At 43.2% G+C, this 24,723-nt stretch overlaps 1 protein-coding gene across 2 annotated transcripts in view; it reads right to left on the bottom strand.

Annotated features, from left to right (window-relative positions):
- Positions 1-15,909: 15,909 nt before the first annotated feature.
- The window catches only part of Stard7 (StAR related lipid transfer domain containing 7), a 32,587-nt gene continuing 23,773 nt past the window's right edge, over positions 15,910-24,723 (bottom strand). For both annotated transcript variants that reach the window (XM_008838145.3, XM_008838136.3), the window contains 2 exons: positions 19,292-19,376; positions 15,910-17,968 (listed from right to left, as the gene is read on the bottom strand). In XM_008838145.3, coding sequence (XP_008836367.2) covers positions 17,784-17,968; positions 19,292-19,376 — 270 coding nt within the window. In that variant the 3' untranslated portion in view covers positions 15,910-17,783. The remainder of the gene's footprint in view (positions 17,969-19,291; positions 19,377-24,723) is intronic.

Genomic DNA, 24,723 nt, shown 5'->3' with positions numbered 1-24,723 from the left:
GGCGGGGGGGCGGGGGGGAAAGAAACCACGACGGGACACGGACGTGGGGGGGACGGACACGGGACGGGACGGGGGCAAAGATTTTTTAAGAGCACAATCTTAAAAAAAGTCAGAGGGCTGAAGAGATGGCTCAGCAGTTAAGAGCACTGACTGCTCTTGCAGAGGTCACAGGTTTGATTCCCAGTACCCGCATGGTGGCTAACAACCACCCATAACTCCAGTTCCAGGAGATCCGAAGTCATCTTCTGACCTCCATGGGCACGGCATGACGACACGGGTGCATTTACGGGCATACAGGCAATATACTCATACACACAAAATAAAAATAATCAATAAAACAGTTTTCTAAAAAGTCAGGGTGAAAGCTGGGCGTGGGGGCGCCTGCCTTTAATCCCGGCAGTGGCAGACGGATGGTTGTGAGTTCAAGGCCAGCCTGGTCTACATAGTGAGTTCAGGTCAGCTGGGACTACAGGGAGACCCTGTCTCAAAAAGACATTAAAAAAAAAAAAAAAAAGGTGAATTGCAAATACCCTAATTGCCAATCGTGACCCTTGCTTTACACCATATATAAAGATTTAAATTAGAACAGATTGCTGACCTAAATGTAAAACCTAAAACTACACAGTTAATGATAGGAAAATGGAGGAGAAAATATTTGTCTATTTAATTTTGTCTTTGGTTGGGGGCAGGGGGATGGTTGTTGTTGTTTGAGACAGGGTCTTACTCTGTAGCCCAGGCTGGCCTCAAACTTGCAGTGATCCTCCTGCCTCAGCCTCCTGAGTACTGGGATTGTGTGAATCCCACTAATAGTTGAATTAGACAAATTCGTTTTTTCCTTTTTTTTTTTTTTTTTTTGAGACAGGGTCTCATGATTTATCCTGGCTGGCCTGGAATTCGCTATTTAGACCAGGCTGTCCTGGAACTCACAGAGATCTATCTGCCTGCCTCCACCTCCTGAGTCCTGGAACTAAAAGTGTGCACCACTATGCCTGGCAACAAGTTTATTTTTTTTAATTTATTTTTATTATTTTTATTTATGCTTGTGTTTCTGAATGTGTGTGTGCCACATGTGTGCAGATGCCTAAGGAAACCAAATGACTACTTCAGATTTCCCTGGAGCTGGAGTAACAAGCAGTTGTGAGTCACACGATGTGGGTGCTGGGAACTGAACTCAGGTCCTCTGGAAGTGCTCTTAACTGTTGAGCCATCTCTCCAGCCCATAGACAAAGGTATTTTTAGGACATAAAAATCACAGAATATGAAAGTTAAAATTGATAAATTGGATTTCCTCAGGATTAAAATCATTTTAATCTTGAAAAACACCATAAAAACTAAAAATCAAGTCATAGATAATAAGAAATATTATCAACAACACACATTATATATGTGCAAAGCAGTTGCATTCAAAATATACAAATATTCAACTCATAAATAAATAAATAACAGATGAGCCAGTTTAAAGATGGGCAAGGGTTGTGAATAGACAGCCCCTTAAAGAAGATAAAGGAATAGCCAATAAGTGCGTGAAAAGAAGCCTAACATGGTTAGTCATCAGGAATGTGCAATCAAAACCACAGTGAAATACCACTTACACAGAAAACAACAAAAACAAGTGATGATGTGGAGACAGTAGGAAAATATTTCTGCTGTGAGTGTAAAATGCTACAGTTGCTTTGGAAAAGTTTGGTGGTTCCTCAAAACAGTACACAGAATAGTCATGTGACCCAGCAATCCCACTCCTAATTCTACCCACAAGACCTGTGAACATACGTCCACATGAGATTTGTACATGAATATTCATAATGACTTTTTCAGCCAGGGTGTCAATATATAGCCATGGCTGACCTGGTACTCATGGAGATCTGGGATTAAAGGTGTGCACCACCATGCCTGGCTTTCATAATGGTATTAGTCAATACAGCTAAAAAGATCTGAAATAGGGGCCTGGAGAGATGACTCCTGGCTAAGAGCACTGACTGCTCTTGCAGAGGATCTGGATTTGGGTCACATGGTGACTAACAACCATCCATAGCTCCAGTTTCAGAGGATCTGACACCCTCTTCTGACTTCCCCAGGCATTGTACCACACAGGTTCATTTACACATGGACAGGCAATACATTCATATATATATTTTTTTTTTAATTTGAAATATTGGGTCTGGAGAGATGGCTCAGCAGTTAAGAAAACTGGTTATTCTTGCAGAAGACCCGGGTTTGAATCCCAAAACCCACATGGCAACTAACAACTGTCCGTAACTCCAGTCCCAGAGGATCCGACATCCTCTTCTAACCTCCACGGGCATTGCACGACATGGGTGCACTTACCTACATGCAGGCAATACACACATACACATAAAATAAAAATAATAAGATAAAAACATTTTAAATTTTAAAAAAATCTGAAATAACCCAAATGTTCAGTAACTCATGCATACATAAACAAAATATTACATATCTATATCATAGACTATTATTGGCCATAAAAAAAATGAAGTGGGGCTGGAGAGATGGTTCAGAGGTTAAGAGCACTGACTATTCTTACAGAAGATTTGGGTTTGAATCCCACATGGTAGCTAACAATGGTCCATAACTCCAGTTCCAGGGGATCTGACACCCTCTTCTGTCCTCTGCAGGCATCGTACAACACTGGTGCACTTACATACATACAGGCAATACATGCATACACATAAAAGTAATAAAAATATTTTTGAAAAAAGAATGAAGTGGGGCTGGAGAGATGGTTCAGCGATTAAGAGCACTGACTGCTCTTGCAGAGGACCCGGGTTTGATTCCCAGCACCCACATGGCATCTAACAACTGTCCATAACTCCAGTCCCAGGGGATCTAATGGCCACTTCTGACCTCCATGGGCATTTCATGACACAGGTGCACTTACTTACATGCAGGCAATACACACATACACATAAAATAAAGATAATAAATAAAATATTTTTTTAAAAAGCACATATGGAAAACCAGGTGTGGTGGTACATGTCTTTAGTCCCAGGACTTGGCAGGGAGAGGCAGGTAGATCTCTGTGAGTTCAAAGCCAGCCTGGTCTACATAGTGAGTTCCAGGCCAGCTGGGGCTACAAGGAGACCCTGTCTCAAAAAGACCAAAAAAGAAAAAAGTATATATGGAGCCTGGAGAGATAGTTCATGGTTACCAGCACTTGATGTTCTTGCAGAGGATTGGTGTTTGGTTCCCTGCACCCATGTCAGATGATCCATAACCACCTGTAACTTCACCTCCAGAGGATCCAATATTCTCTTCTGACCTCCTTAGGTACCTGCACTCAGGTGCGCACATCTACACATAGATACATACATAGGCATAAATAAATTTTTTTTTAAATTGCTGGTGTGGTGGCACACACTTTTGATCCTAGCAACCAGGAGGCAGAAGCCTGAGGATCTTTGTGAATTTGAGGCCAGCTTGGTCCACATAGTGAGACTCTGTTTCAAATAAATAAACAAATAAATAAATAAATAAATAAATAAATAAATAAATAAATAAAAATAAAGGAGCCGAAGAGATGGCTCAGAGATCTTCTTGAGTTCAGGAGCAGCCTAGCTTCAAGAGTGAGACCCTGTTTCAAAAAGTGAACAAGGACTTGCATTTGGTTCCCAACACCCACATGGCGATTAACAACCATCTGTAACTCCAGTTCCCTGGGGATCTGAAGCCCTCTTCTGACCTCCGCAGGCACTGTGTGCATGTACACATACATGCAGGTAAAACACTCATATGACATAAAATAAAAATAGATCTTTTAAATTAAAATAAATCTTTTAAAAATTATATATGTAAGGCTCCTCAACATCAAGGGGACCAAAAAAAAAAAAAATCCTTTGTTGGTCAGCTCCATGGTAGAGTGCTGGCCTAGCATGTAAATGGCCCAGAGTTAGGTCCCCTGCATCACAAAAGACAGGAAGTGCAGACGTGCAGACTCTAAGGCGACAGGAAGCAGATGAGGAGGGGGACTTACATGAAGTCAGGCAGGAGAAGTTGCTCTGGGGCACAGGAAGCTTTGTGGGTGACTAAACAATGAAATGCTCATCTTCTTGATTGTGGCGTTGTCACAGGTGCACACACGTGAATTTTTAGACTGTGCATTTAAGGATGCATGTAAGGATGCGCTTTACTGCACTTTTATTGTGGTTTATTGCAGTAAAGTTGGATCAACAAATATACACACTAGATAGCAGTAGGTTAAAAAAAAAAAGGAGAAAAAGATAGAAACATGAAAGGACAAGTTCAGGTGACTGACTGTCTGAATAACAGCAGGGCCAGTGAAGAAGAGAGAAATGAAAGAGTTCTAGAAGTTTCTCCAGATCTCAGAGACATACACATTATATGTAAGGGCCCAACAACAATGACAATGTAGCCAATTTTAAGCCAGTTGGGTGGAGCACTGTGAAAGAGAGCTCATAGTCTGGGGGCTGGAAGGAATAAGAACATTTTTATACTGACCCCAGATTCTTTTTTATTTTTTAGAAACAGGGGTCTTAGCCAGACACGGTGGTGCACGCCTTTAATTCCAGCACTTGGGAGGCAGAGGCAGGTGGATCTCTTTGAGTTCCAGGCCAGCCTGATCTATGTAGGGAGTTCCAGGACAGCTGGGGCGACAGGAAACCCAGTCTCAAAAAGACGAACATGGAGACAGAGACGGAGACGGAGACGGAGAAGGAGAAGGAGCAGAAGCAGAAGCAGCAAGGGTCTTGCTGTGGCTGGCCTTAAACTCCAGGGCTCTGGGGATCCTCCTTCCTCACCTTCCCAACTAGCTGGGGCCACGGGCCATGACACCCGACTTGGCGTCCTGAAAATTCTAAAGGTAAACTATTTCCAACTGATATTTCTTCATTTTTATTTATTTATTTAACATGTATGAGAGTGTTTGGCCTGCATGTCTGTAAGTGCACCTATGTGTGCGTGCCCACAGAGGCCAAAAGAGGATGTTGGAATGTTGGATCCCCGGAACTAGAATTTTGGACAGTTGTTAGCCAAACATGGGTGTGGGGAATTGAACCCAGGTCCTCTGCAAGAGCAGCCAGTGAGTGCTCTTAACTACTAAGCCATCTCTCCAGTACCCCAACTGATATTTCTGTAGTTGAATGAACTGTCCAACATGAGAGGATTTCCCACAGCATTACCAACTGTCCCTGTCTCCTTTGGCAATGATTGAGAAACACAGTAAAGAAGAGAAGATGGGACCCACATGCCATGGAACTCTGTCCGTTTAGAATGACTTGGCCACGGATGTCTTAAAATCGTAGCATCTGTGACCACCTTCATGAGACCCTCAAAAGTATGAGCTCACTAGTATTCTCTTGTGGAGCTGGAGAGGGTTTAAGACTGGCACAGAGTCCCTCCCCTCCCCAAGGATATATAAGCAGTTAACATTTGTGGGGAGGGAACCTCTTCTTAGGTAGTATAACTACCTGTTAGTCACTCATTTTCCTTTGGACTGTCATTGGTGTCCTATCTGAGGTCAATAGATGCTTATTCACATTTCCCCAGGGAAAGTCACATCATGGAATGCATGATGGGCAGGGAAGGAGTCTTCAAGTAGAGGGAGAAGGTGATTTGCCAGATGGCACTCAGTGCCACTCTCTGCTGCCACCTCATCAGCAGGTGGAATAACCATTCCTACATAGGGAGATCCAGTGACAACGAGGATGGGTCCAATTAGTGACAAGAATACAACAAAATAGACAACTGAAATCAAGGACAAGCTGTGGGAAAACAAAACGCTGCCAAGGAAGTCATCACAGGCGGTCCTGCATCTAAGGAAAATGCTAAGTAATGGTGGACCAATTAGCTATAAGTAACTATTGTGGGAAGTGAGGGGATGGAAGGGGGGTGGCTGTGCAGAGCCCAAAGAGGGAAATCAAGTGGTGCCTAAAGTGAAACACCAGCAATGACTTCTTCAGAGACCTGAGGGAAAGAGCCACACATCCACCAAGAGGTGAGATGTCTCCAGAGATGGAGGATGAGGAGCTTACAGTAAACTTTATAAAACTATTTGACTTTTGTGGCTGGAGAGATGGCTCAGCAGTTAAGAGCACTGAGCACTGACTGCTCTTGCAGAGGACTGGGGTTCAATTCCCAGCACCTGCATGGCAGCTAATAACCATCCCATAACTCCAGTTCTAGGGGATCCAGTATCTTCTGACTTCCAAGGGCATTGCACAACCGGGGTACATTTACACACATGCAGGCAATATACTCATACATATAAAATAAAAATTTTAAAAAATTTAAAAAACTATTTGATGTTTTGTTTTGCTTTGAGATGGTCTTATTCTTTAGTCCAGGCTGTGCTGGAACTATGTAGCTCAAGTTGGCCTCAAACCCTTGTGATGCTCTTGCTTTGGCCTCCTCATTGTGAGGATTACAGTTAAGCTATGTGTACACACTTGCATAAATTACAAGGAAAAAGAAAACAATGCTGTGTACACTTATATATGCAGCAAAAAAATTTGATTCTCTTTACTATATATAGAATGACGGGTAATTTTGTCTTCATATTTTTATGCCTGAAGTATATGTATAAGCACATTACTTCTTTTATTTCTGTGGCACGATCCCAGGAAGGTCAAAGATGCCCTTAGGGATGGACCAGCACAGCTCTGTTTTAAATATGCTGGAGAGTGCTAATGTGGGTGGAGTCATGTGGTTCCCTGTGGCCTACTTTATCCCCACTGGTGGGACTGAGGTTAGGTTCGGCTCTGATGCCAAGCTGTCAAAGGCTGTGGTTCAGGGTTGTATCCCAGCTGCGTCATCATTTTTTGTTTGTTTGTTTGTTTGAAATGGGGTCTCCCTGTGTAGCCTCGGCTAGCCTGGAACTCACTATGTAGACCAGATCTCGAACTCACAGATTCATCTGCCTCTGCCTCCCTAGTGCTAGGATTAAAGGCATGTGCCACTGCATGGTCCTTTTTTGATTTTTAAGACAGGATCTCAGGCTGGGCGTGGTGGCACATGCCTTTAGTCCCAGCACTTGGGAGGCAGAGACAGGCGGATATTTGTGAATTCAAGGCCAGCCTGGGCTACATAGTGAGTTCCAGGCCAGCTGGGGCTACAGGGAGACCCTGTCTCCAAAAGACAAAAAAAAAAAAAAAAAGGAAAAGGGGCTGGAGAGATGGCTCAGCGGTTAAGAGCACTGACTGCTCTTGCAGAGGACCCGGGTTCAAGTCCCAGCACCCACATGACGGCTATAAACCATCCTTAACTCCAGTTCCAGAGGAATCCAAAGCCATCTTCTGACCTCTGCAGCATTGCATGACACGAGTGCACTCACATACATTCAGGCAATACACTCATACACATAAAATAAAAATAAAAAAGACAGGTTCTCACTCTGGCTAACCTCTCTTTATAAACCTGCCTCAGCCCTCCCAAGTACTGGGATCACAGGTGTTTGCCAACACCACACCTGGATTCCTTGTGCTTTTGAAAGTCACCAGGTACTCAGGGCTCCTCAATAAATCCTCACCAATTGTCACCTCGTCCAACTTTCTTTCCTAGACCTGAAACACAAACAAGCTTGAAGGAATACAGCAGGCTGGGAACTGCTAACTCCTCTCTTCTGCCTGGACCAGCCCAGGCTAGATCTGTCAGGGCCTCCAGGAGCAGAGAGGAGGCAAAGAATGGCAGCTGCTGCCTAATTCTCTCTGTGCCTCTCTCCCTCGTCATGACGTAGAAGTCTGTCAATCTCCTGTAGCTCAAAGGCGCAAACCCGTCTTCCCTGCACCCTTCTTTACACCCCACACAAGCTGTGGTCGTCTGACCCACTTCCTCTCATTATTCACAGGACTTGATGCAAATCAGGGCACTGTGGCACCCAAGCAGACCCACATTGACCTGCACAGCCCAGGCGGCCTGAGGAGACGGTTCCCAGAAGGTGGCACAGCCCTGCCCTCTGCTGCTCCATAGAGAAGCTGCAGAATAGGTGGCTGGGCCCCTCTAAACCTTTCAGCTGCCTCCAGAGATTTATTTTGACACTTTGGTTGTTAGCCTTAGCCTTTAACAGCTGCACCATCTCTCCAGCCCAGAAATTTATTTTGAAAAGCCATTGTTGTTACTGTTAAATTCAGTTAAGCTTGTTGGGCCTTGCTAGCTACATTGTAATCATCTGTAACTTTATTTGCAGAATCTTGTGTATGCTAGGCTAGCACCAGCTCCAGAAGTCATTTAAAAAATATTTATGGTGGCCCACACCTGTAGTTCCAGCACTTGGGAGGCAAAGGCAGGTGGATCTCTGTGAGTTCAAGGCCAGCCTGGTCTACATAATGAGTTCCAGGCCAGCTGGGGCTACAGGGAGACCCTGTTTCAAAAAAAAAAAAAAATTATGGGCTGGAGAGCTAGCTCAGTGGTTAAGAGCACTGGCTGCTCTTGGGGTTGGAGGGATGGTTCAGCGGTTAAGAACACTGGTTATTCTTGCAGAAGACCTGGGTTTGAATCCCAGCACCCACATGGCAGCTAACAACTGTCCATAACTCTAGCTCCAGGGGCTCCAACAGCCGCTTCTGTCCTCTGCAGGCATTGCATTACACAGGTGCACTTACCTACATGTAGGCAATACACACGTACACATAAAATAAAAATGATAAAAGGCTCAGCGGTTAAGAGCACTGACTGCTCTTGCAGAGGACCCGGGTTTGATTCCCAGCACCCACATGATGGCTATGAGCCGTCCTTAACCCCAGTTCCAGGGAAATCCGATGCCCTCTTCTAACCTCCGTGGCATTGCATGACACAGGTGCACTCACACACATGCAACCAATACACTCTTACACATAAAATAAAAATATTTTAAAAAATAATAAATTATATATACATATATATAAAACACTGGCTGCTTTTGCAGAGGACCTGTGTTTAGTTCCCAGCACCCACATGGCAGCTAACAACTATTCGTAACTCCAGTTCCATGGGATCTGACACCCTCTTCTAGTCTCCATGGGCATTGCATGCATGTAGTACACTTAAATACATGCAGGCAAAACACACATAAAATAAAAATATTTTTAAAAAGAAAATAAAAATATTTACTCTGTGTATGTGTATGTACATGTGTGTGCATATGCGTGTGCTACAGTCTACACGTGGAGTTCAGAGAATTTTGGGGAGTCAATTCTCTCCTTCCACCATGTACTTTCTGGAGATAGAACTCAGGTTATCATAGTGGCAACCACCTTTACCTGCTTAACCATCTTGCTGGCCCAAGAAAAGTCATTTCTTAATTAGATTCTCTGCAGGTCTCTCAATGTTTCTCTTGGGAGCCTGGCTAGGCTTGCTGAGTTCAAACTAGCCTCTGCCAAGATGGAGTTTGAGAGTCCATAAAACTGACGTCAGCTTCTGGGACACTAGAACTCATGCAGGTGACCATTCCACAGTCATCCGAGAACACCCTGACCTTGCCCCACAACTTCTACCTAGTTTGTCACTTCTGGATCTCTCCAGTCCCTATGTCTTTGTTTTTTGAGCAGGGACTCACAATGTTAAGAGCACTGGGAGAAGACCCAGGTTCAAATCCCAAAACCCACATGGCAGCTAACAACCATCTGGAACTCCACTTCCAGGGGATTCAGCACCCTCTCCTGTTCTCCACAGGCACTGCACAGCATGAGTGTACTTACATACATGCAGGCAATACACTCATACACATAGAATAATAAAAAATAATAATTTTCTTAAAAAAAGAAAAGCATGGCTGATGGGAGAGGAAAGAAGAGCACTTTGGGGGGACATAATATCCTCTTAAAATGTCATAGTCTCCCCTTTTCATCAGAAGATGCACCCCTCTTTTTTAAAATATTTTTTCAGCCATGCTTTTCAAATGAGCCCTGACCTCCAGATGTGGAAAATGGCCCAGGCAGCTATACTTGCTTGTGTATGGGAGTTGGAGGTATGCTTGACACTCCTGGTAAGATGTGGTAGAGGATACATGATGCTTAGAAAGTAGAAACAGGAAGAAAAAACACACCCCTACCACCACACACAAACCATACCACACATGCACACCCCCCACACACAATTTAAGTCAATCACTTCATAACACATCTCACATTGCTGCAATTTAGCAAGGCCTGCTGGCTGTCCCCATTTTTGTTCTGCCTTCTCCTCTAGCTGTTACATCTGAATTGTTGTTTTGAGACAGAGTCTCCCTGTAGCCCTAGGCTGGTCTCAATCTCACAGAGATCAACCTGTCTCTGCCCTCCTGAGAGCTGAGATTAAAGGCTTGTGTCACCACATCCAACTGTTACCTCTGAATTTTAACTGGATGCATGACTGCTTAGACTACATACTCTAGGGGCAGGCAAGAAGCTTCATTGGGTAAATTCATTTGCTACTAAACCTGATGACCTGAGTTTGATCCCTGGGGCCTACATGGTAGAAGGAGCGAACAGATAATTCCCAGCAGCAGGTAGGTCTTTTGACTAAATTCTGGTTAGGCTGTGGACAGAAGACAGCACTCTGGATGGTCGTAGGTTGCTGCCTTTTCTCTTTGCTCCCAACTCAGTGGAACACACAGGCAGGCAGGCAGTGAAGTAGACTCCATTGAGGAGAAATCAAGACACGAACAGTAGTGGCCAGCCTGATCTTCCCTCAGGGAGTAAAGGGGGTCTAGCCTGGGACTCCACAGTTTAGGAACTGACAAATTACACTATATACAGAAATATAACCAGGGAAAAGGAAGAAGGCTAAAATGAATTGAGCACTGTCTTGGCACACTGTAAGCATAGTTTGAACATGGGTTTGAACTGTGCAGGTTCACTTATATGTGGCATTTTTTTATGTTGAAAATTTTGACCATTAGAAAAAAAATGAAGCCTGTAGCCTAGAAACATTTATTATTTTTATTTATGTGGGTCTGCATCTATGTGAGTGAATATTCCCAGAGTTCTGAAAAGGGCATCAGATTCCCTGGAGCTGGAGTTACAGGGGGTTGTGAACCATCTGGTATGGGTGCTAGGAACTACTCAGGTCCTCTGAAAGGGCAGCAAGCACTCTCAACTGTTGAGCCATTTCTCCAGCGCTCAGATAATCTTAATTGATTACTACTACATGATATACACACACTTATTATCAAAAGTTAAAAGTTAGCTGGGCACAGTAGCACAAGCCTTTAATCCCAGCATTTGAGAGACAGAGACAGGCGGATCTCTGTGAGTTCAAGGCCAGCCTGGTCTACATAGTGAGTTCCAGGCTAGCTGGGGCTATGGGGAGACCCTGTCTCAAAAACACCAAAAAATAAAGTTAAAAAAAGTTATCAAACATATGCACACAAATGCAGAGCATGAATAGTGCCATTTGAAGTGGAGTGAAATACAAGCCAACAGCTACATTTTGAATGATAACTGGCACAGTTAAGTCATAACATTCTGTACTGCAACAGCTTTGTCCTGTCGCCACTGCAGTGGGTTTGCATTCAAGTGTTCCATATGCTCAGAACACCATGACACTCGCCACCTTGAGCAGCACACCTTCAGTAAATTCCCTATTGCAGTAAAAAGTGACCACCACATACACGTATATACAAAACATGTTCAGCAACTATGTTGTCAGTTAAGGCTTCCCAAAACAGCAGACTTGTGGAAGAGTTTCTTTCTGAGGGGAGTCAACTGTGTGAGTTAGTGCCCCTAACTCCAAAGTTGTTCACAGTTTAGCTGAATGATATTTAATCTTCACAGCAGCTCTATAAGGCAGGGACTCTAATTTCCTTTTACTGATGAGGGAAACAGAGGTCCACTTTGTTCAAGGTCATGTAGCTCTTAACTCTGGCTCCAGAGCCCACATCTCTAGACTCCTAACTGGGGTTTCCCCAAATTCTGCATGTAGGACTTCTGGGAATGTACAACAGAATGAGAGAGTCCCTCCCCTACTGTAGCTGAATCCATCCCAGGGGGTCGGGAGGGGGGGAAGCCTGGGACCAGGGGACCTTGAAGCCACCACACTAGCTGTGGCTGCACTAAGGAGACATCAATGGCAGACTTAATTCATCCCTGCTGGTGTTTTCTGTCCCTTGAGGCAGAACATAATCTTAACTCACACAGCACAACCTAAAGATGAAAAATGCATTACCTATCTACACTCCCACATATGACTCTTAAGCACTCACTCTGCATTTCTAGTTGTGGTTAACCAGGCAGATGCAGTCAGGTCCTGACTTACACCTGAGTTACCTAAGTACACACGTGGCCACAGTGAACCATGAGGTGATGAAGCTTCTCTGGCAGTGCACAGCTAGGGGATTCTGTTTGAGTAACGCTCTAATCACCCACTTGGTTTGAAAGAATGGAACACTTTACATTAAGACTGCTTTCATCCATACTCTGTTTTGCTTTGTTCTTTGAGACGAGGTCTCCCTGTGATCCCTGCTGGTCTGGAACTCACTTTGTAGACCAGACTGGCTTGTCTCAGAAATCTGTCTCTGCCTCACAAGTGCTAGGATTAAAGGCATGCACCACCACACCTGGCAATTTTTAAGAGACTTTTGAGTGTATTTACTAGAAATCATGGACCTTGGGCTGGAGAAATGGCTCAGCCGTTGAGTACTGACTGCTCTTGCAGAGGACCCGGGTTTGATTCCCAGCACCCACATGGTGGCTACGAACTATCCTAACTCCAGTTCCAGGGAAATCTGACACCCTCTTCTGACCTCCACAGCATTGCACAACATGGGTGGACTCACATACATGCAGGCAATATATTCATACACATAAAATAATTTAAAAAAATAAAAAAATCACAGACCTTAGATTTTCTATTTTCACTGTCTAGACCCCACTAATCTGAGTTTAGAGACTAGTCCATTTGAAATTAAAGATTTTTAGAAAATGTTGCCAGACATATTGGTGCATATCTGTAATCCCAGCACTCAGAAGGTAGAGGAAAGAGAAATGTCCAAAATTTGAGGCCAGCCTGATCTATATAGTGAAGTTTTCAGGCAGGGCCTTGTAAACTAGGCAGGCCTTGAACTCACAGAGATCTGTGCCTCTGCCCCAAGTGCTGGGATTAAAGGCATGCACCACCAAGTCTAACCCCAAAATGGTATTTCAGGGTGGCCCAAGAGTGCCCCCCACCATTGCTGAGTGGTGTATATGCAGAAATTTTTGTGAGAAAAATGACCCTGTTTCTGACATAGAAGGATCACTCAGATGACCAAAGAGGCAAAGTTCAGGCCACCAGCCATTGTCCTTGGTGGAACACGGGAGTGGGACAAGCCATACAAAATTTACTGTGGATGGATAAAAAGGAAAGCCATGATGGAAACTTCAAGTCAGCACCCAGAGGAAGCAACCCAGCAGCCTATTGGAGACCCAGGAGAGGTCAATAGGTCAGCATCCTGGCACCCAACATCACTTCCTTTGTGGCTGTGGGCAAGACAATTATGTAACTTCTGATGCTCTTTCCACATATGCAAAATGGCTAGTGACATGCTAGGTTTAGACTAACTCAAGTGCTCAGAAGTGATGGCAACTGCTGGCTGAGCCTGAGTTCACTGACACCAACAGCAGGGCAAGACTTAAGGAAGCACTTCATCACATGCTACACTTGTCTACCACGTGCTACAACTGATTCACCCTGAGATGCTGATGGCTGTGGCTGGGCTCCAGCTCAGGAAGATGCAAAACTAGTAGGTGTGGCAAAGATTGAGGTGATGTCATATTACAAAGGCTAGGCTACTAGTCTCAGCTAAGATGGGCTGGGAAGATGGTTCAGTGGGTATAAAAATGTCTTCCACCAAAACTGATGACCCGAGTTCAATCCTCAAAACCCACTTGGTGGAAGAACTGACCCTGTGAGGTGTCCCCTGACTTCCATGTGCATACCATAGCACACATGACCAACCCACAACACAATAAAATGTAAAAAAAAAAAAATGTTTTTAATGGGTAAAGAGACAAATCTAACATACGGTGCTAAACTGGATAGAGGATTGAAGGATCTATAAATCATTTGGGAGGCAAATGGGGAAATTTTAACATGGACATTATTAGATGACACTGTCAGGGCCTGTGAGACGACTTTGTGTGTAAAGACACTTGCTGTGCAAGCCTGGCGATCTGAGTCCCTGGAAACCATGTAAAGGTAGGAGAGAACCAACTCCAGAAAGTTGTTCTCTACTTCCACACGTGTGCTGTGGTATGTGTACCCTCCCCACATACCATGTATCACACACACACACACACATTTTTAAAAAGATACTGACAGGCTGGAGAAGGCTCAGTGGTTAAGAACATTTGCTGCTCTTCCAGAGGACTTGAGTTCAGTTCCCCACACCAACATCAGGCAGCTTAGGACCATCTGTAACTCTAGCTCCAGAGGATCCAAAGCCCTCCTGTCTTCCACTTGTACACACAGACACACACACACACCAAACATTGACACAGACACACATATTAATAAAAATAGATCTAAAAAAAAATAGGCATCATTATCTTCTGTGGCAATGAATGGTACTGTGGCATCATTATTAAAAGCATACTCCTGTGTTGTAGGGGTGGCAAAAACACATTTGCAACTTGCTATCAAATGATCATAGAAAAACGTATCAAGGGGAAGCACTCCCAATTTTTTAACCTAAGATACAAAGTTTCTGAGAGATGGCCTCCACCCTAGTTTGAATGTATATCCTCTAGTCTTCAACAGTGTTGTACCCAGCTCCCGCCCCCACTCCCGACTCATTGGTGGCACTGTTTGGGAAGGTTGTGGAACCTTTAGGAAGTGGAGCCTTGCTGGAGGAGGTGGGTCACTGGGGGAGAATCCTGAGGTTTTACAGGTTGTCCCCACCTCCTGCTCACTCTGTTCTTTGATTGGGGATGCAATATAACCAGTGGACCGCAAAACCTATAGGACTTATGGAAAAAATGGGCTTAGAGGTCATATCACTCAAAAACTCTAATAAACCAAACCAGTGGCAGTTTCATTATGTATGAAATGGTAAGAAATACACAAATAAGCATTCATTTTGAAAAACTCTGCAGTTTGCCAGCATATGCCCACTGTGGGCAGAGGAAAAGATTGAGAAGATAATGATTAAAATGGAAAATTTAGGAGAGAATAGCAATGGAGTATGTAGCACAGGGCCAGGCGGGGGCTGTGCACACTAGGGAGAAGGATGTGCCTTGTCCATCTATGAAGCTCCACTCGCCGGGTACACCTATGTCTCTTCACCTGGCATTTGCAACAGGCAAAATGTTGCACAGGACTGTCCTCTGACAGGCCATAGACAAATGCCATTTTCCCAAGGTTATTTGCACCCCCTTGTCTAGCATCACCACAGCTAAATCTGTTGACTGTTTCCACTCCACAAGACAAGAGGAGCCAGGAGAGTTGGCCACACCTTCCAATAACCCAGTTGGCCCTAGTTGCACGAGGGGGAGGGGCTGAGGATATATAAACTGAGGAGCAAAGGGGAGGCTCTCTCACCATTTTGTGTGGCTGTGGGGAAGTTACCATCCATGCCTGAAGACTTTCCAGTTCCGTCTTAGGAGGGGAGCACCCACACTTCTCTAAGTAAACCCTCACCCACTGCTCTGTAAGTAAGCCCAATAAATTCTCTGGTTTCCCAGACTGCAGTGTGGTGAAACCATATCTCAGTTTGTTGTTGGGACAAAGGGAGGAGGGGGCAGATGTTGCCTATGCCTCCCAGAAGGAATTTTAGCGACACAAAAACCACACACAAATTCTGCCACACTCAAAACTTCTTAAATACATCTCTGAAGAAATCTGGATTAGAGAACTGCCCATAAGGCAATCCATCTTCCACCAAGCCCATCTGAAGATCCTCCATTGCCTTCCTCAACTAGACTCGGTTGTTTGCTCAAGGAAGCCCTCCTGAGTTTTACTACTAGAAAGCTCTAGCACTTTCTGTATGTACAAGTTAGTAGATCAAGACACTAGAGACAGGTGATTTATTTTTAGTTGCCATGCTGGTCACTTAGGGCTCACATCTGGACAAGCTGGTCACTTAGGGTCAGGCAGAGCAGCTTTGTGTCAGCCATGATCTATCAACCACCCACACCAACTCAGGTAGTCTCTTTCAACTTTGTGATCAGGATGAAATAAGCCCAACATGCACAATTTCCCCAGCACAATGTTCAATGACAAACTCTTCTGTACCAATCTTTATGTATTTATTCACACATTTGATAAAAATGTCACCATTAGGAACAAAGTCATTATGACATAAGTAACTTTACAGAGTCAAATCACCGTTAAGTCAGAACTAGGGGCAACCATAACTGCCTAGCACCCATACACGCCTGCACGCACAAACACACGCAGACACACATACACACTCACACACTCATACATACCATTCACCATCACAAACACTAACTTCAGACATAACCCAGGGATTCCTCCCTGGTTTCTGTCAGGTCTGGAGAGAGAAGACAAATGCTCACTGAAGACACTGGGACTGCTCATTTATCTCTGCTCTGCCAACAACTCAAAGAAGACATGAAACACTGAGGCAGCTGGTTGTTTCCTTGGCACAGAACTGAACAGGCAACAAGAAGGTTAGAAAGAGTTTTAAGTTTAGTCCCAGATTTAGTTTCCTTTTTCAACACAACAGGGTAGCAAGCAGGGGAAAGGAAAAAAAATCAGGATTCAAACTCCAGGAAAAAGGGAAAGGAGGAGGATTTAACACTTGATCCCACCCGATACCATCTGGTTGTGACCTTATCTAAACTGTGTGGCTTGCTTTTATTTTGGCTCTGGAAAGAGGAGGAAAACTTTTTAGAGGATAAAGAGGGTCACATACACCACATCTCTACCACCATATTGGTACTGGGGCAAGATTCCATCTATTAGCCCACATGGCATGCCTATAGCTCTGAGTTCTGAGGGAATAGCACAGCCCTCATCTGCTGCCTTTAGCCTTCTAGGACAATTAGTCAAATCTGTAGTGGGGAACTACCAGAACAAAACACTGTATTTTTCAAATAGGACTATGGAGAAATCATGCTCAAATCCCCAACTCCATTTTGTTACAAGGGTTTAAAAAATTAATGTTTAAATGTGTTTTGTGCACTTCCACTGACCCTATCAAAACACTGATGATCTATTAATAGAAAGCTATTGTCTAAAGTATCACCAGTACTCCCAACACATGGGCTAAGGCTAAAGAGGAGGCAATGATCCAGTGAGCACAGTGCATAAACACAGAACGGTCAGTTCAGATGAAAACAGCTTTGAATCAGATGAGTCAAAGCAGTAGTATTTTGCAGGTGGGGAAATCTCTTGGTACAAAGTTTGTGTCTCTAAGGATAAAAACAAGGTGAAGACAAGGCACTTAGCATGGCCAAGTATTGTTCACACCGATTCACCAGACTGTTACCAAGAGTACTCCCAGTGACCCTTCACTGAGAAACGGGGCCAACCACTCTCCAGGTGAAACTGCAGAACTGAAGGACATCCAGAGCGCTGTACAACCAATGATGGGATTTGGAATGTCAGCAAGGAAACTACTCAGAGGAAGCAGATGGAAGCCATCCCTTTCTGGCCTGAGGTGAGAGGTTTGTTCCAGATTAGCTCAGCAAAATACAGAATTTCAAAATGGTTGGCTTGAGGATATAACATTTCCACAATGCCACTGTCTTCTGGTAAAAACATAGGGCTCCAAATGGAATCAGACTCCAGTTAGTGAATTATCTTGCACTGATAGTTACAGCAGGTGCCTTCTAATACATGTGGCTTGTCCCTGTCCTGTAGCAGAGAGCTGAGGGGCCAAGACAGGGCCAGAAGGGCCCATCTCTTCTTATTCCTCAGGCATACTCAATCCGAGCCGGGCCACAGCTACCCTCATTCTTCAGCTCCGGGGACTGAGCAGTGGCCTTGGACTCACTGCTCATTTCCAGAGGCTTAGCTGAGATGTAGTCCTTCACTTTGATCTCCATGTTCTTGGCTTTCAGGGTAGCCATGTGCAGCTTTTCCAAGAAGTCTGGCATGCCTGTTAGGACACAAGGAAATCTGGTTAAGCCGACATACAAACCAATGGCAAGCTCAAAAACAGAAGGCCCTACCCTTTGATGCTCACAGAGACCCAGTGCTTCTTTGGGGAAACAACAGCCTGAATAGCAACCTGAAAGTGACAGCTTAGAACGCTTCCCTATGCACAGGCTGTGAAAGCCACCCACGACCTCTGATCCTTCAACCAGGCCACTGAAATCCAAAAAGCTCTTTTAGGTGATTAAAATATCACTTAGTGACATAGTAAAAAAAATAGCTGCCATTTAATTCGTGTCAAACAGAAATGCCTAATCCCCCATCCTCCTGAGGTATAAGCAACTGCTCACAGAAAACAGGAAGAAAGTAAAGCACATGAGGAGACAGGCATGGTAGCACATACCAGTAATCCTGGCAATCCCAACACTTAGGAAGTTGAAGCTGGAGGATCAAGACTTTAAGGCCAGACTGGGTTACATGAGATCCTCTCTCAAAAATAAAAACAAAAAACACACACACTAAAAAAACTCAAAACAGGGACTGGAGAGATGGCTCAGTGATTAAGAGCACTGACTGCTCTTACAGAGGATCTGGGTTCGATTCCCAGCACCCACATGGTGGCTAACACCCATCCATAACTCCAGTTTCAGATGATCTCATGCCCTTTTCTAACCTCCTTGGGCATTGCAGGCACGGGTGTGATACATATATGTAAGCAAGAGACTCATACACATTTAAAAAATGTTTTTTTTAAAAAAAAAAGACTATATCACATGAGGATGCTTTCTAAAACAAGATGTTGAAAGTAAAGGGAGTGGTTACAGCTGTGATACACAGCCTTTGTTAAACAGGTGGTAGCCCTTTCCCTAAGTGACTGCCTCACAACTAAGTTTTCTAGGATAGATCTTACAGCCTTCAACATTTTGTTTTTAATCAGATAGGATCTCACTATGTTGCCCAGACTGGCCTTGAACTCTTGATCCTCCTGCCTTAGGCCCAAAGCTCAGTTCAAACCAATGTGTCACCAACCTGGCCATTCAACACTATAGGTTGAGCAAAAAAATTAAATAAATCAATGCACAATGTCTGTATTTAAGGCACTGAAGCAAGTGTTGTAAAAACTTTCCTCTGGGTAAAAGTTCCTTCCTGGAACCCTGTGCTTCCCAGCCCTTCAATTCACACCAGAGGCTAGAATGAGGTGGGAAGGCTATTTAAATTTCCCCCAATAGGATTTCAACATGATAAGTATTAACCCTTCTGTTGTCACAAGACAGAAAAACAAATCACTGAACCCAAGTTTAGGCCCTGTAGGCACATCCCCACTCACCACTGGAAACCATCCAACTGACACAGTAGCGAGGGAACACCGTCTGGGGATTGTCACTGTATGTCAATAAGTAGTCAAAGCCATTCTGGAAAAGAAAATCAGCAAAGATGAGGGCCCTTGCTATTACTCACTACAACCTCCACATCCAGTACCACAGGATAACCATGATCTGATTCTGGAGCAAGGAATGTATTTCTTTTTAACCCTGTGCAGAAAAAAATTCACCCCAAAGGCTAGAGACTACTATTCACAGAAAGGCTCTTGACTCCAATCCTCTTGCTCCCAGTAGGTAGTTCCCTGTGCCCAAATAATGACAATATATCATGTGGCTTCTATGGTACACGAATTTACTTCATATGGATCCAGAATTTGAGTGCATGTTAAGTAGAGGATGCTATGTGACTAGCTTCCAGTAAAAACTCTGGGTGCTTAGTCTAGGAGGTTGCTGGCCAGAAACATCCCACAAACACTGCTGCATTTTGGTGCTGGAGAAGGAAGCCTCACATGGATTCCTCCAGACTATTCCTATGTCTTTTCTCCTTTAGAGTCTGGCTATGCTTCCTTACTAACATCACTGCCCTAAATCTTAGCTAGGGTACAACTATATGCTGAGTCCTGAAGAGTCTTTCTAGCAAACCTTCAAATATGGGTTAGTCCTGAGGACCCCAGCACAGATCTTCAGTTTATAGTTTGAAGTTTTTTTTGTCTTTTTTTAATTTTGTATGTATAAGTATATTGCCTGCATGTATTTGAGTACACCTGTGTCGTGCAATGCTGCGGAGGTCAGAAGAGAGCTTCAGGTTCCCCTGGAACTGGAGTTAAGGATGGTTTGTAGCTGCTATGTGGGTGCTGGGAATCAAACCCGGGTCCTCTGCAAAAGCAGTCAGTGTTTTTAACCTCTAAGACACCTCTCCAGCCCCACAGTTTGAAGAGCTTAATTATCACTTTCTATTGCCAGTGATAACAGTAACTGCATTTATACAACACTATGCAATCTGACCTGCTCCAAGTCCTTACTGTAATCCTCAAATGCAGGTCCATTTGTCCTCCATTTCACAGAAGAAGAAACTATACAAAGAAGTAACTTTGCCCAAGGTCACTCACATATGAAGTGAGAGAACACAGAACTCCAACCACTGGCCCCAAGCACCTATTGCCTTTTTGGCTATACCATCTCCTACCAATTCCAAAAAGGGCCCAGGATTATAATTTTTTTAATATTTTATTATTTTTATTTCATGTATATGAGTGTACTGCCTGCACTGCTCTGGCAGGTCTTCTGCAAGATAGCCAGTGTTCTTACCGCTGAGCCATCTCTCCAGCCCCCAAGGACCCAGGATTATTAAGGAGACTTAAAGTGTTCTCATCCTGCTGGGTAGGATGGTGGCACACACCTGTAGTCCCAGAGCAACTAAGCAAACAGAAAACAAAACATCCTGGCCAGGAATGGTGGTGCATACCTTTAATCCCAGCACTCAGAAGGCAGAAACAAGCAGATCTCTGTGAGTTTGAGACCAGACTGGTCTACATAGGAAGTTTCAGGCCAGCCGGGGTTACATACAGAGACCCTGTCTCAAAAGCAAAAAACAAATAAAGATTCGAAGAGAAGTCTAAACCAACTATGTTCCATCTGAAGGAGTAAGAACAACTTTTATAGCTGTATGTTTTTCTTAAAAGCAGAATGACCACATCTAGAAGTTATCAAGACTTTGATGTTTTCACTACAAAGTCTACCTGCCTCTGCTCAAAGTAAACCATTTAACTCTTTTTTAAAATATTCCTTTTTATTTTTTATGGATATGAGCATATCACCTGAATATATGCAAGTGTACCTGTGCCATGCAATGCCCACAGAGGTCAGAAGAGGGTATCAGATACCCTGGAACTGGAGTTATAGACAGCTGTTAGCCACCATGTAGGTGCTGGGAATTGAACCCAGGTCCTCTGCAAGACCAGTCAGTGCTCTTAACTGCTGAGCCATCTCTCCAGCCCCCATTTAACTTTTTATTCATTTTCTCAGTATATATTTGAATGCCTGCTCTGTGTCTAGCATTGTGCTGGATAGAGCACAACAGACACATTCTCTAGTCCTTGCTTTCAGGAGCTTCTGATTATGAGGATAAAAATACTGTATCTTAACTCAGTGGTAGAGCCCTTTCTTCAAATGTGTGAGGCCCTAGGTTTGATCCCCAGTACCACCAAAAAAATTTAAAAAAAAAGAAGAAAAACACCCCACAAAGGGTGCCCTAAATAGAAACCCACATTAAACACTGTGGAAGTAAGCAGAAAAGAGAAGTAAAAGCCACACAATAGCAATCCACCACAAAGACTGTTCAAATTCAGTTCATGTAAATAAAACTTTAAGTTATTTCACCCACAAAACAATTGGATTGGGAAGTCAAGAGACTGCAGTTTCATCCATGACTGTTTACACTGTAGAAAGAAAGGCAAACATGCAAATAATGGCTATTGAAGGGACACAGAAGGAACTAGGGAGAATAGATAGGGATATAACCTAAGTCCTCTGAATATCCTTATTTGTAGATTTGACTTTGGAAATGCCTACTTTTCATAATATAATTTTAAAAACCGCTAAATTTAAAAAGCATAACAGAAAATCCCAAAATAGAAAGTACAGAAACCATTGAAAGGGATGTGGAGAGAATGGCTAACAACTACAATTGGATAGGAGGGTAACTTATGTTTTATAGCACAGTTGACAATAACTAATTTCAAAACAGCTAGGAGGCAAGATTTTAAATGTTCAACACAAATGGTAAATGTATAAGATGACAGACATTCCATTCACTTTCATCTCAGGACACATTATATATATGTGCTGAAATATAACCCAGTATCCCATAAATACTGTACTATGTGTTTATTAAAAACAAAATTAACCTAACTGTAACTACAAACATAAGACCTATTTCAAGTGACCTTAAAACTAAGTGTGATGGAAGCCAGGTCCCAGCACTCCAGAGTGACAGTAATAATGTGAGGACTACTTAAGGAAGACACATTATGCCAACCTCTGGTCTCAACATACACACATAAACACACAAAAAAGCATACAAATAAAACTTTTCACTTAACTATATTTTCTGAATAGGCCTAGAAAAATGTACAGCACCTAATACCTATTGAGTAGTCCTAGCAGACAAACTATATTATTCCTTTGTTTTATTGAGACAAAATCTCACATATCCCAGGCTGGTCTTGAACTGCTGATCCTCCTGCCCCTACTTCTCAAATGCTGGGACTACACAGGAGTAGGCTACCACATCCAGGTGCAAAACTGCAGTATTTAAATGCCATTTTCCATTAAAAGGTATTAGGACTCCCTAAAGAAACTCTAATTTTAGGTTATAACTAAAAATATACAAGATAATCCTGAAACAGCCCCAGCTGGCCTGGAACTGGCTATGTAGACCAGGCTGGCCTCCCTCTGCCTCCTAAGTTCTGGGATTAAAGGTGTATACTACCATACCTGACCTATGTCTTTGTTTTATTATTTTTATTTTATATGTATGAGTTATTCCTGCATTTTGTGTACCCGTGTTGTACAATGCCCTTGGACGACAGAAGAGAGCATCAGATCCCCTGGAACTGGAGTTTCAGATGGTTGTTAACCGCCATGTAGGTGCTGGGATTCAAACCCAGGTCTTCTACAAGAACAGCCAGTGCTCTTAACTGCTGAGCCATCTCTCCAGTCCCTATGTATTTGTTTTTTGAGACAGGGACACAAAATGTAGCCAAGACTTACTGTAACCTCACAATCTTCCTGCTTCTACCTCCCAAGTGCCAGGATGCAAAAGCATGCTCCTCCACAACACAACACATTATTGTACTAAATGAAACAAATCAAGCACTTCTCTCATTTCCCTTTCCTATATTAACTATAGGAAACCAAACAGCTGAACATAAAAATCTTCTCCAAAGTATTTCAATTAATAAAGAACAAAGGCGTTGAGGTACCAAATGACCCAATTAAAAGATGGGCTAAATAGCTAAACAGAGAGTTCTCAAAGGAAGACATAAAGATGGCTAAGAAACATCTAAAAAATGTTCAACATTGTTAGTAATTAGGGAAATGAACATTAAAACCACCCTAAGGTATCGCCTTACCCCAGTGTTAGTAATTAGGGAAATGCAAATTAAAACCACCTTAAAGTATCACCTTACCCCAATCAGACCTGCTAAGATCAAGAGAACAAATGATACAAAATGCTGGTGAGGATTTGGAGAAAGGGGAATCCTCATTCACTGCTGGTGGGATTGCAAACTTGTGCAAGCCCTATGGAAAAAGGTAGCTTAAAAAGCTAGAAATTAATCTACCATATGACCCGGTTATACCACCCCTTGGCATATACCCAAAGGACTCATCCTATTGGAGAGACACTTGTACAACCGTGTTCATGGCTGCTCTTTTCACAATAGCTAAGAGATGGAAGCAACCTAAGTGTCCCTCAACTGATGAGTAGTTAACAAAAATGTGGTATATTTACACAATGGAGTTCTTTTCAGCAGTAGAGAAAGATGAAATAATGAAATTTGCAGGTAAATGGATGAATCTAGAAACTGTTATACTAAGTGAAGTACAACTAGGCTTGTTGATGGTTGTGCTCATTCATTAAAGGCGAGCCAAGCAGGGTCATTGGACCCTCACCGGATTATCCAGCCACTCTTCCCAGCCAACTGTATGTAATTTGGCCCTAATTACACATGGCCTCCTGGATTTGGGGAGACTTAAAGTATACAATCTGGGTAAGGCTAAGAAGAGAAGGCTTGACCCATGCTGGGTAAAGGCTTTCCAATGTGCATACTCTCCGGTCATACATACACCTCAGCAACCCCTCAGTTATCTCAAGGCCTTTGAAAGGGAGCCTACACTGCTTCTAAACACTCTCACAGCTATCAAAATACCAGAAAGCAAATCCTGAATCCATCTTTTGTCAGCCAAAGAAAAATGAGGAGAATCCCAATAAAGGCATTTTTTAATCATTTATTTTTTTAATTTTTAATAACTATGTGATTAGAAGAAGCATTTCATTACAGCTTTTGTTAAAAGTCATGGGAATGGAGATATTTTTCTAAAATAGAAAAAATGAGAAAGCCTAAGCAAGTGATAAAGGTCTGTTTAGGTTTGTTATGATATATAAAGGATGAGACAAAAATAATATACTCAATCTTAAAATTTCTATAGTCACAGTTTAGTCAACTAGTTTAAGGAACAAAATATTTATCTAGTCAAGGTTTATCTGAGAACATTTGGTTTTTTACCCAAGCCTTATCTACATAAGCACATGATAATTAAAAGTACCAGACTAATGGAACTAACCTTACTGGATGTTTAACAGCCATAATTTGAGGCCTATACTAATGTGGTCAGAGGGACTTAAAAGACAGTTTTTGCCCCTTGCCCTTTGCCT

The sequence above is a fragment of the Nannospalax galili genome, unplaced genomic scaffold (genome assembly GCF_000622305.1).
Source record: "Nannospalax galili isolate Female #2095 unplaced genomic scaffold, S.galili_v1.0 scaffold1311, whole genome shotgun sequence".
In the NCBI taxonomy this organism is placed as follows: domain Eukaryota; kingdom Metazoa; phylum Chordata; class Mammalia; order Rodentia; family Spalacidae; genus Nannospalax; species Nannospalax galili.
This window is presented reverse-complemented; position numbering and strand designations above follow the sequence as displayed.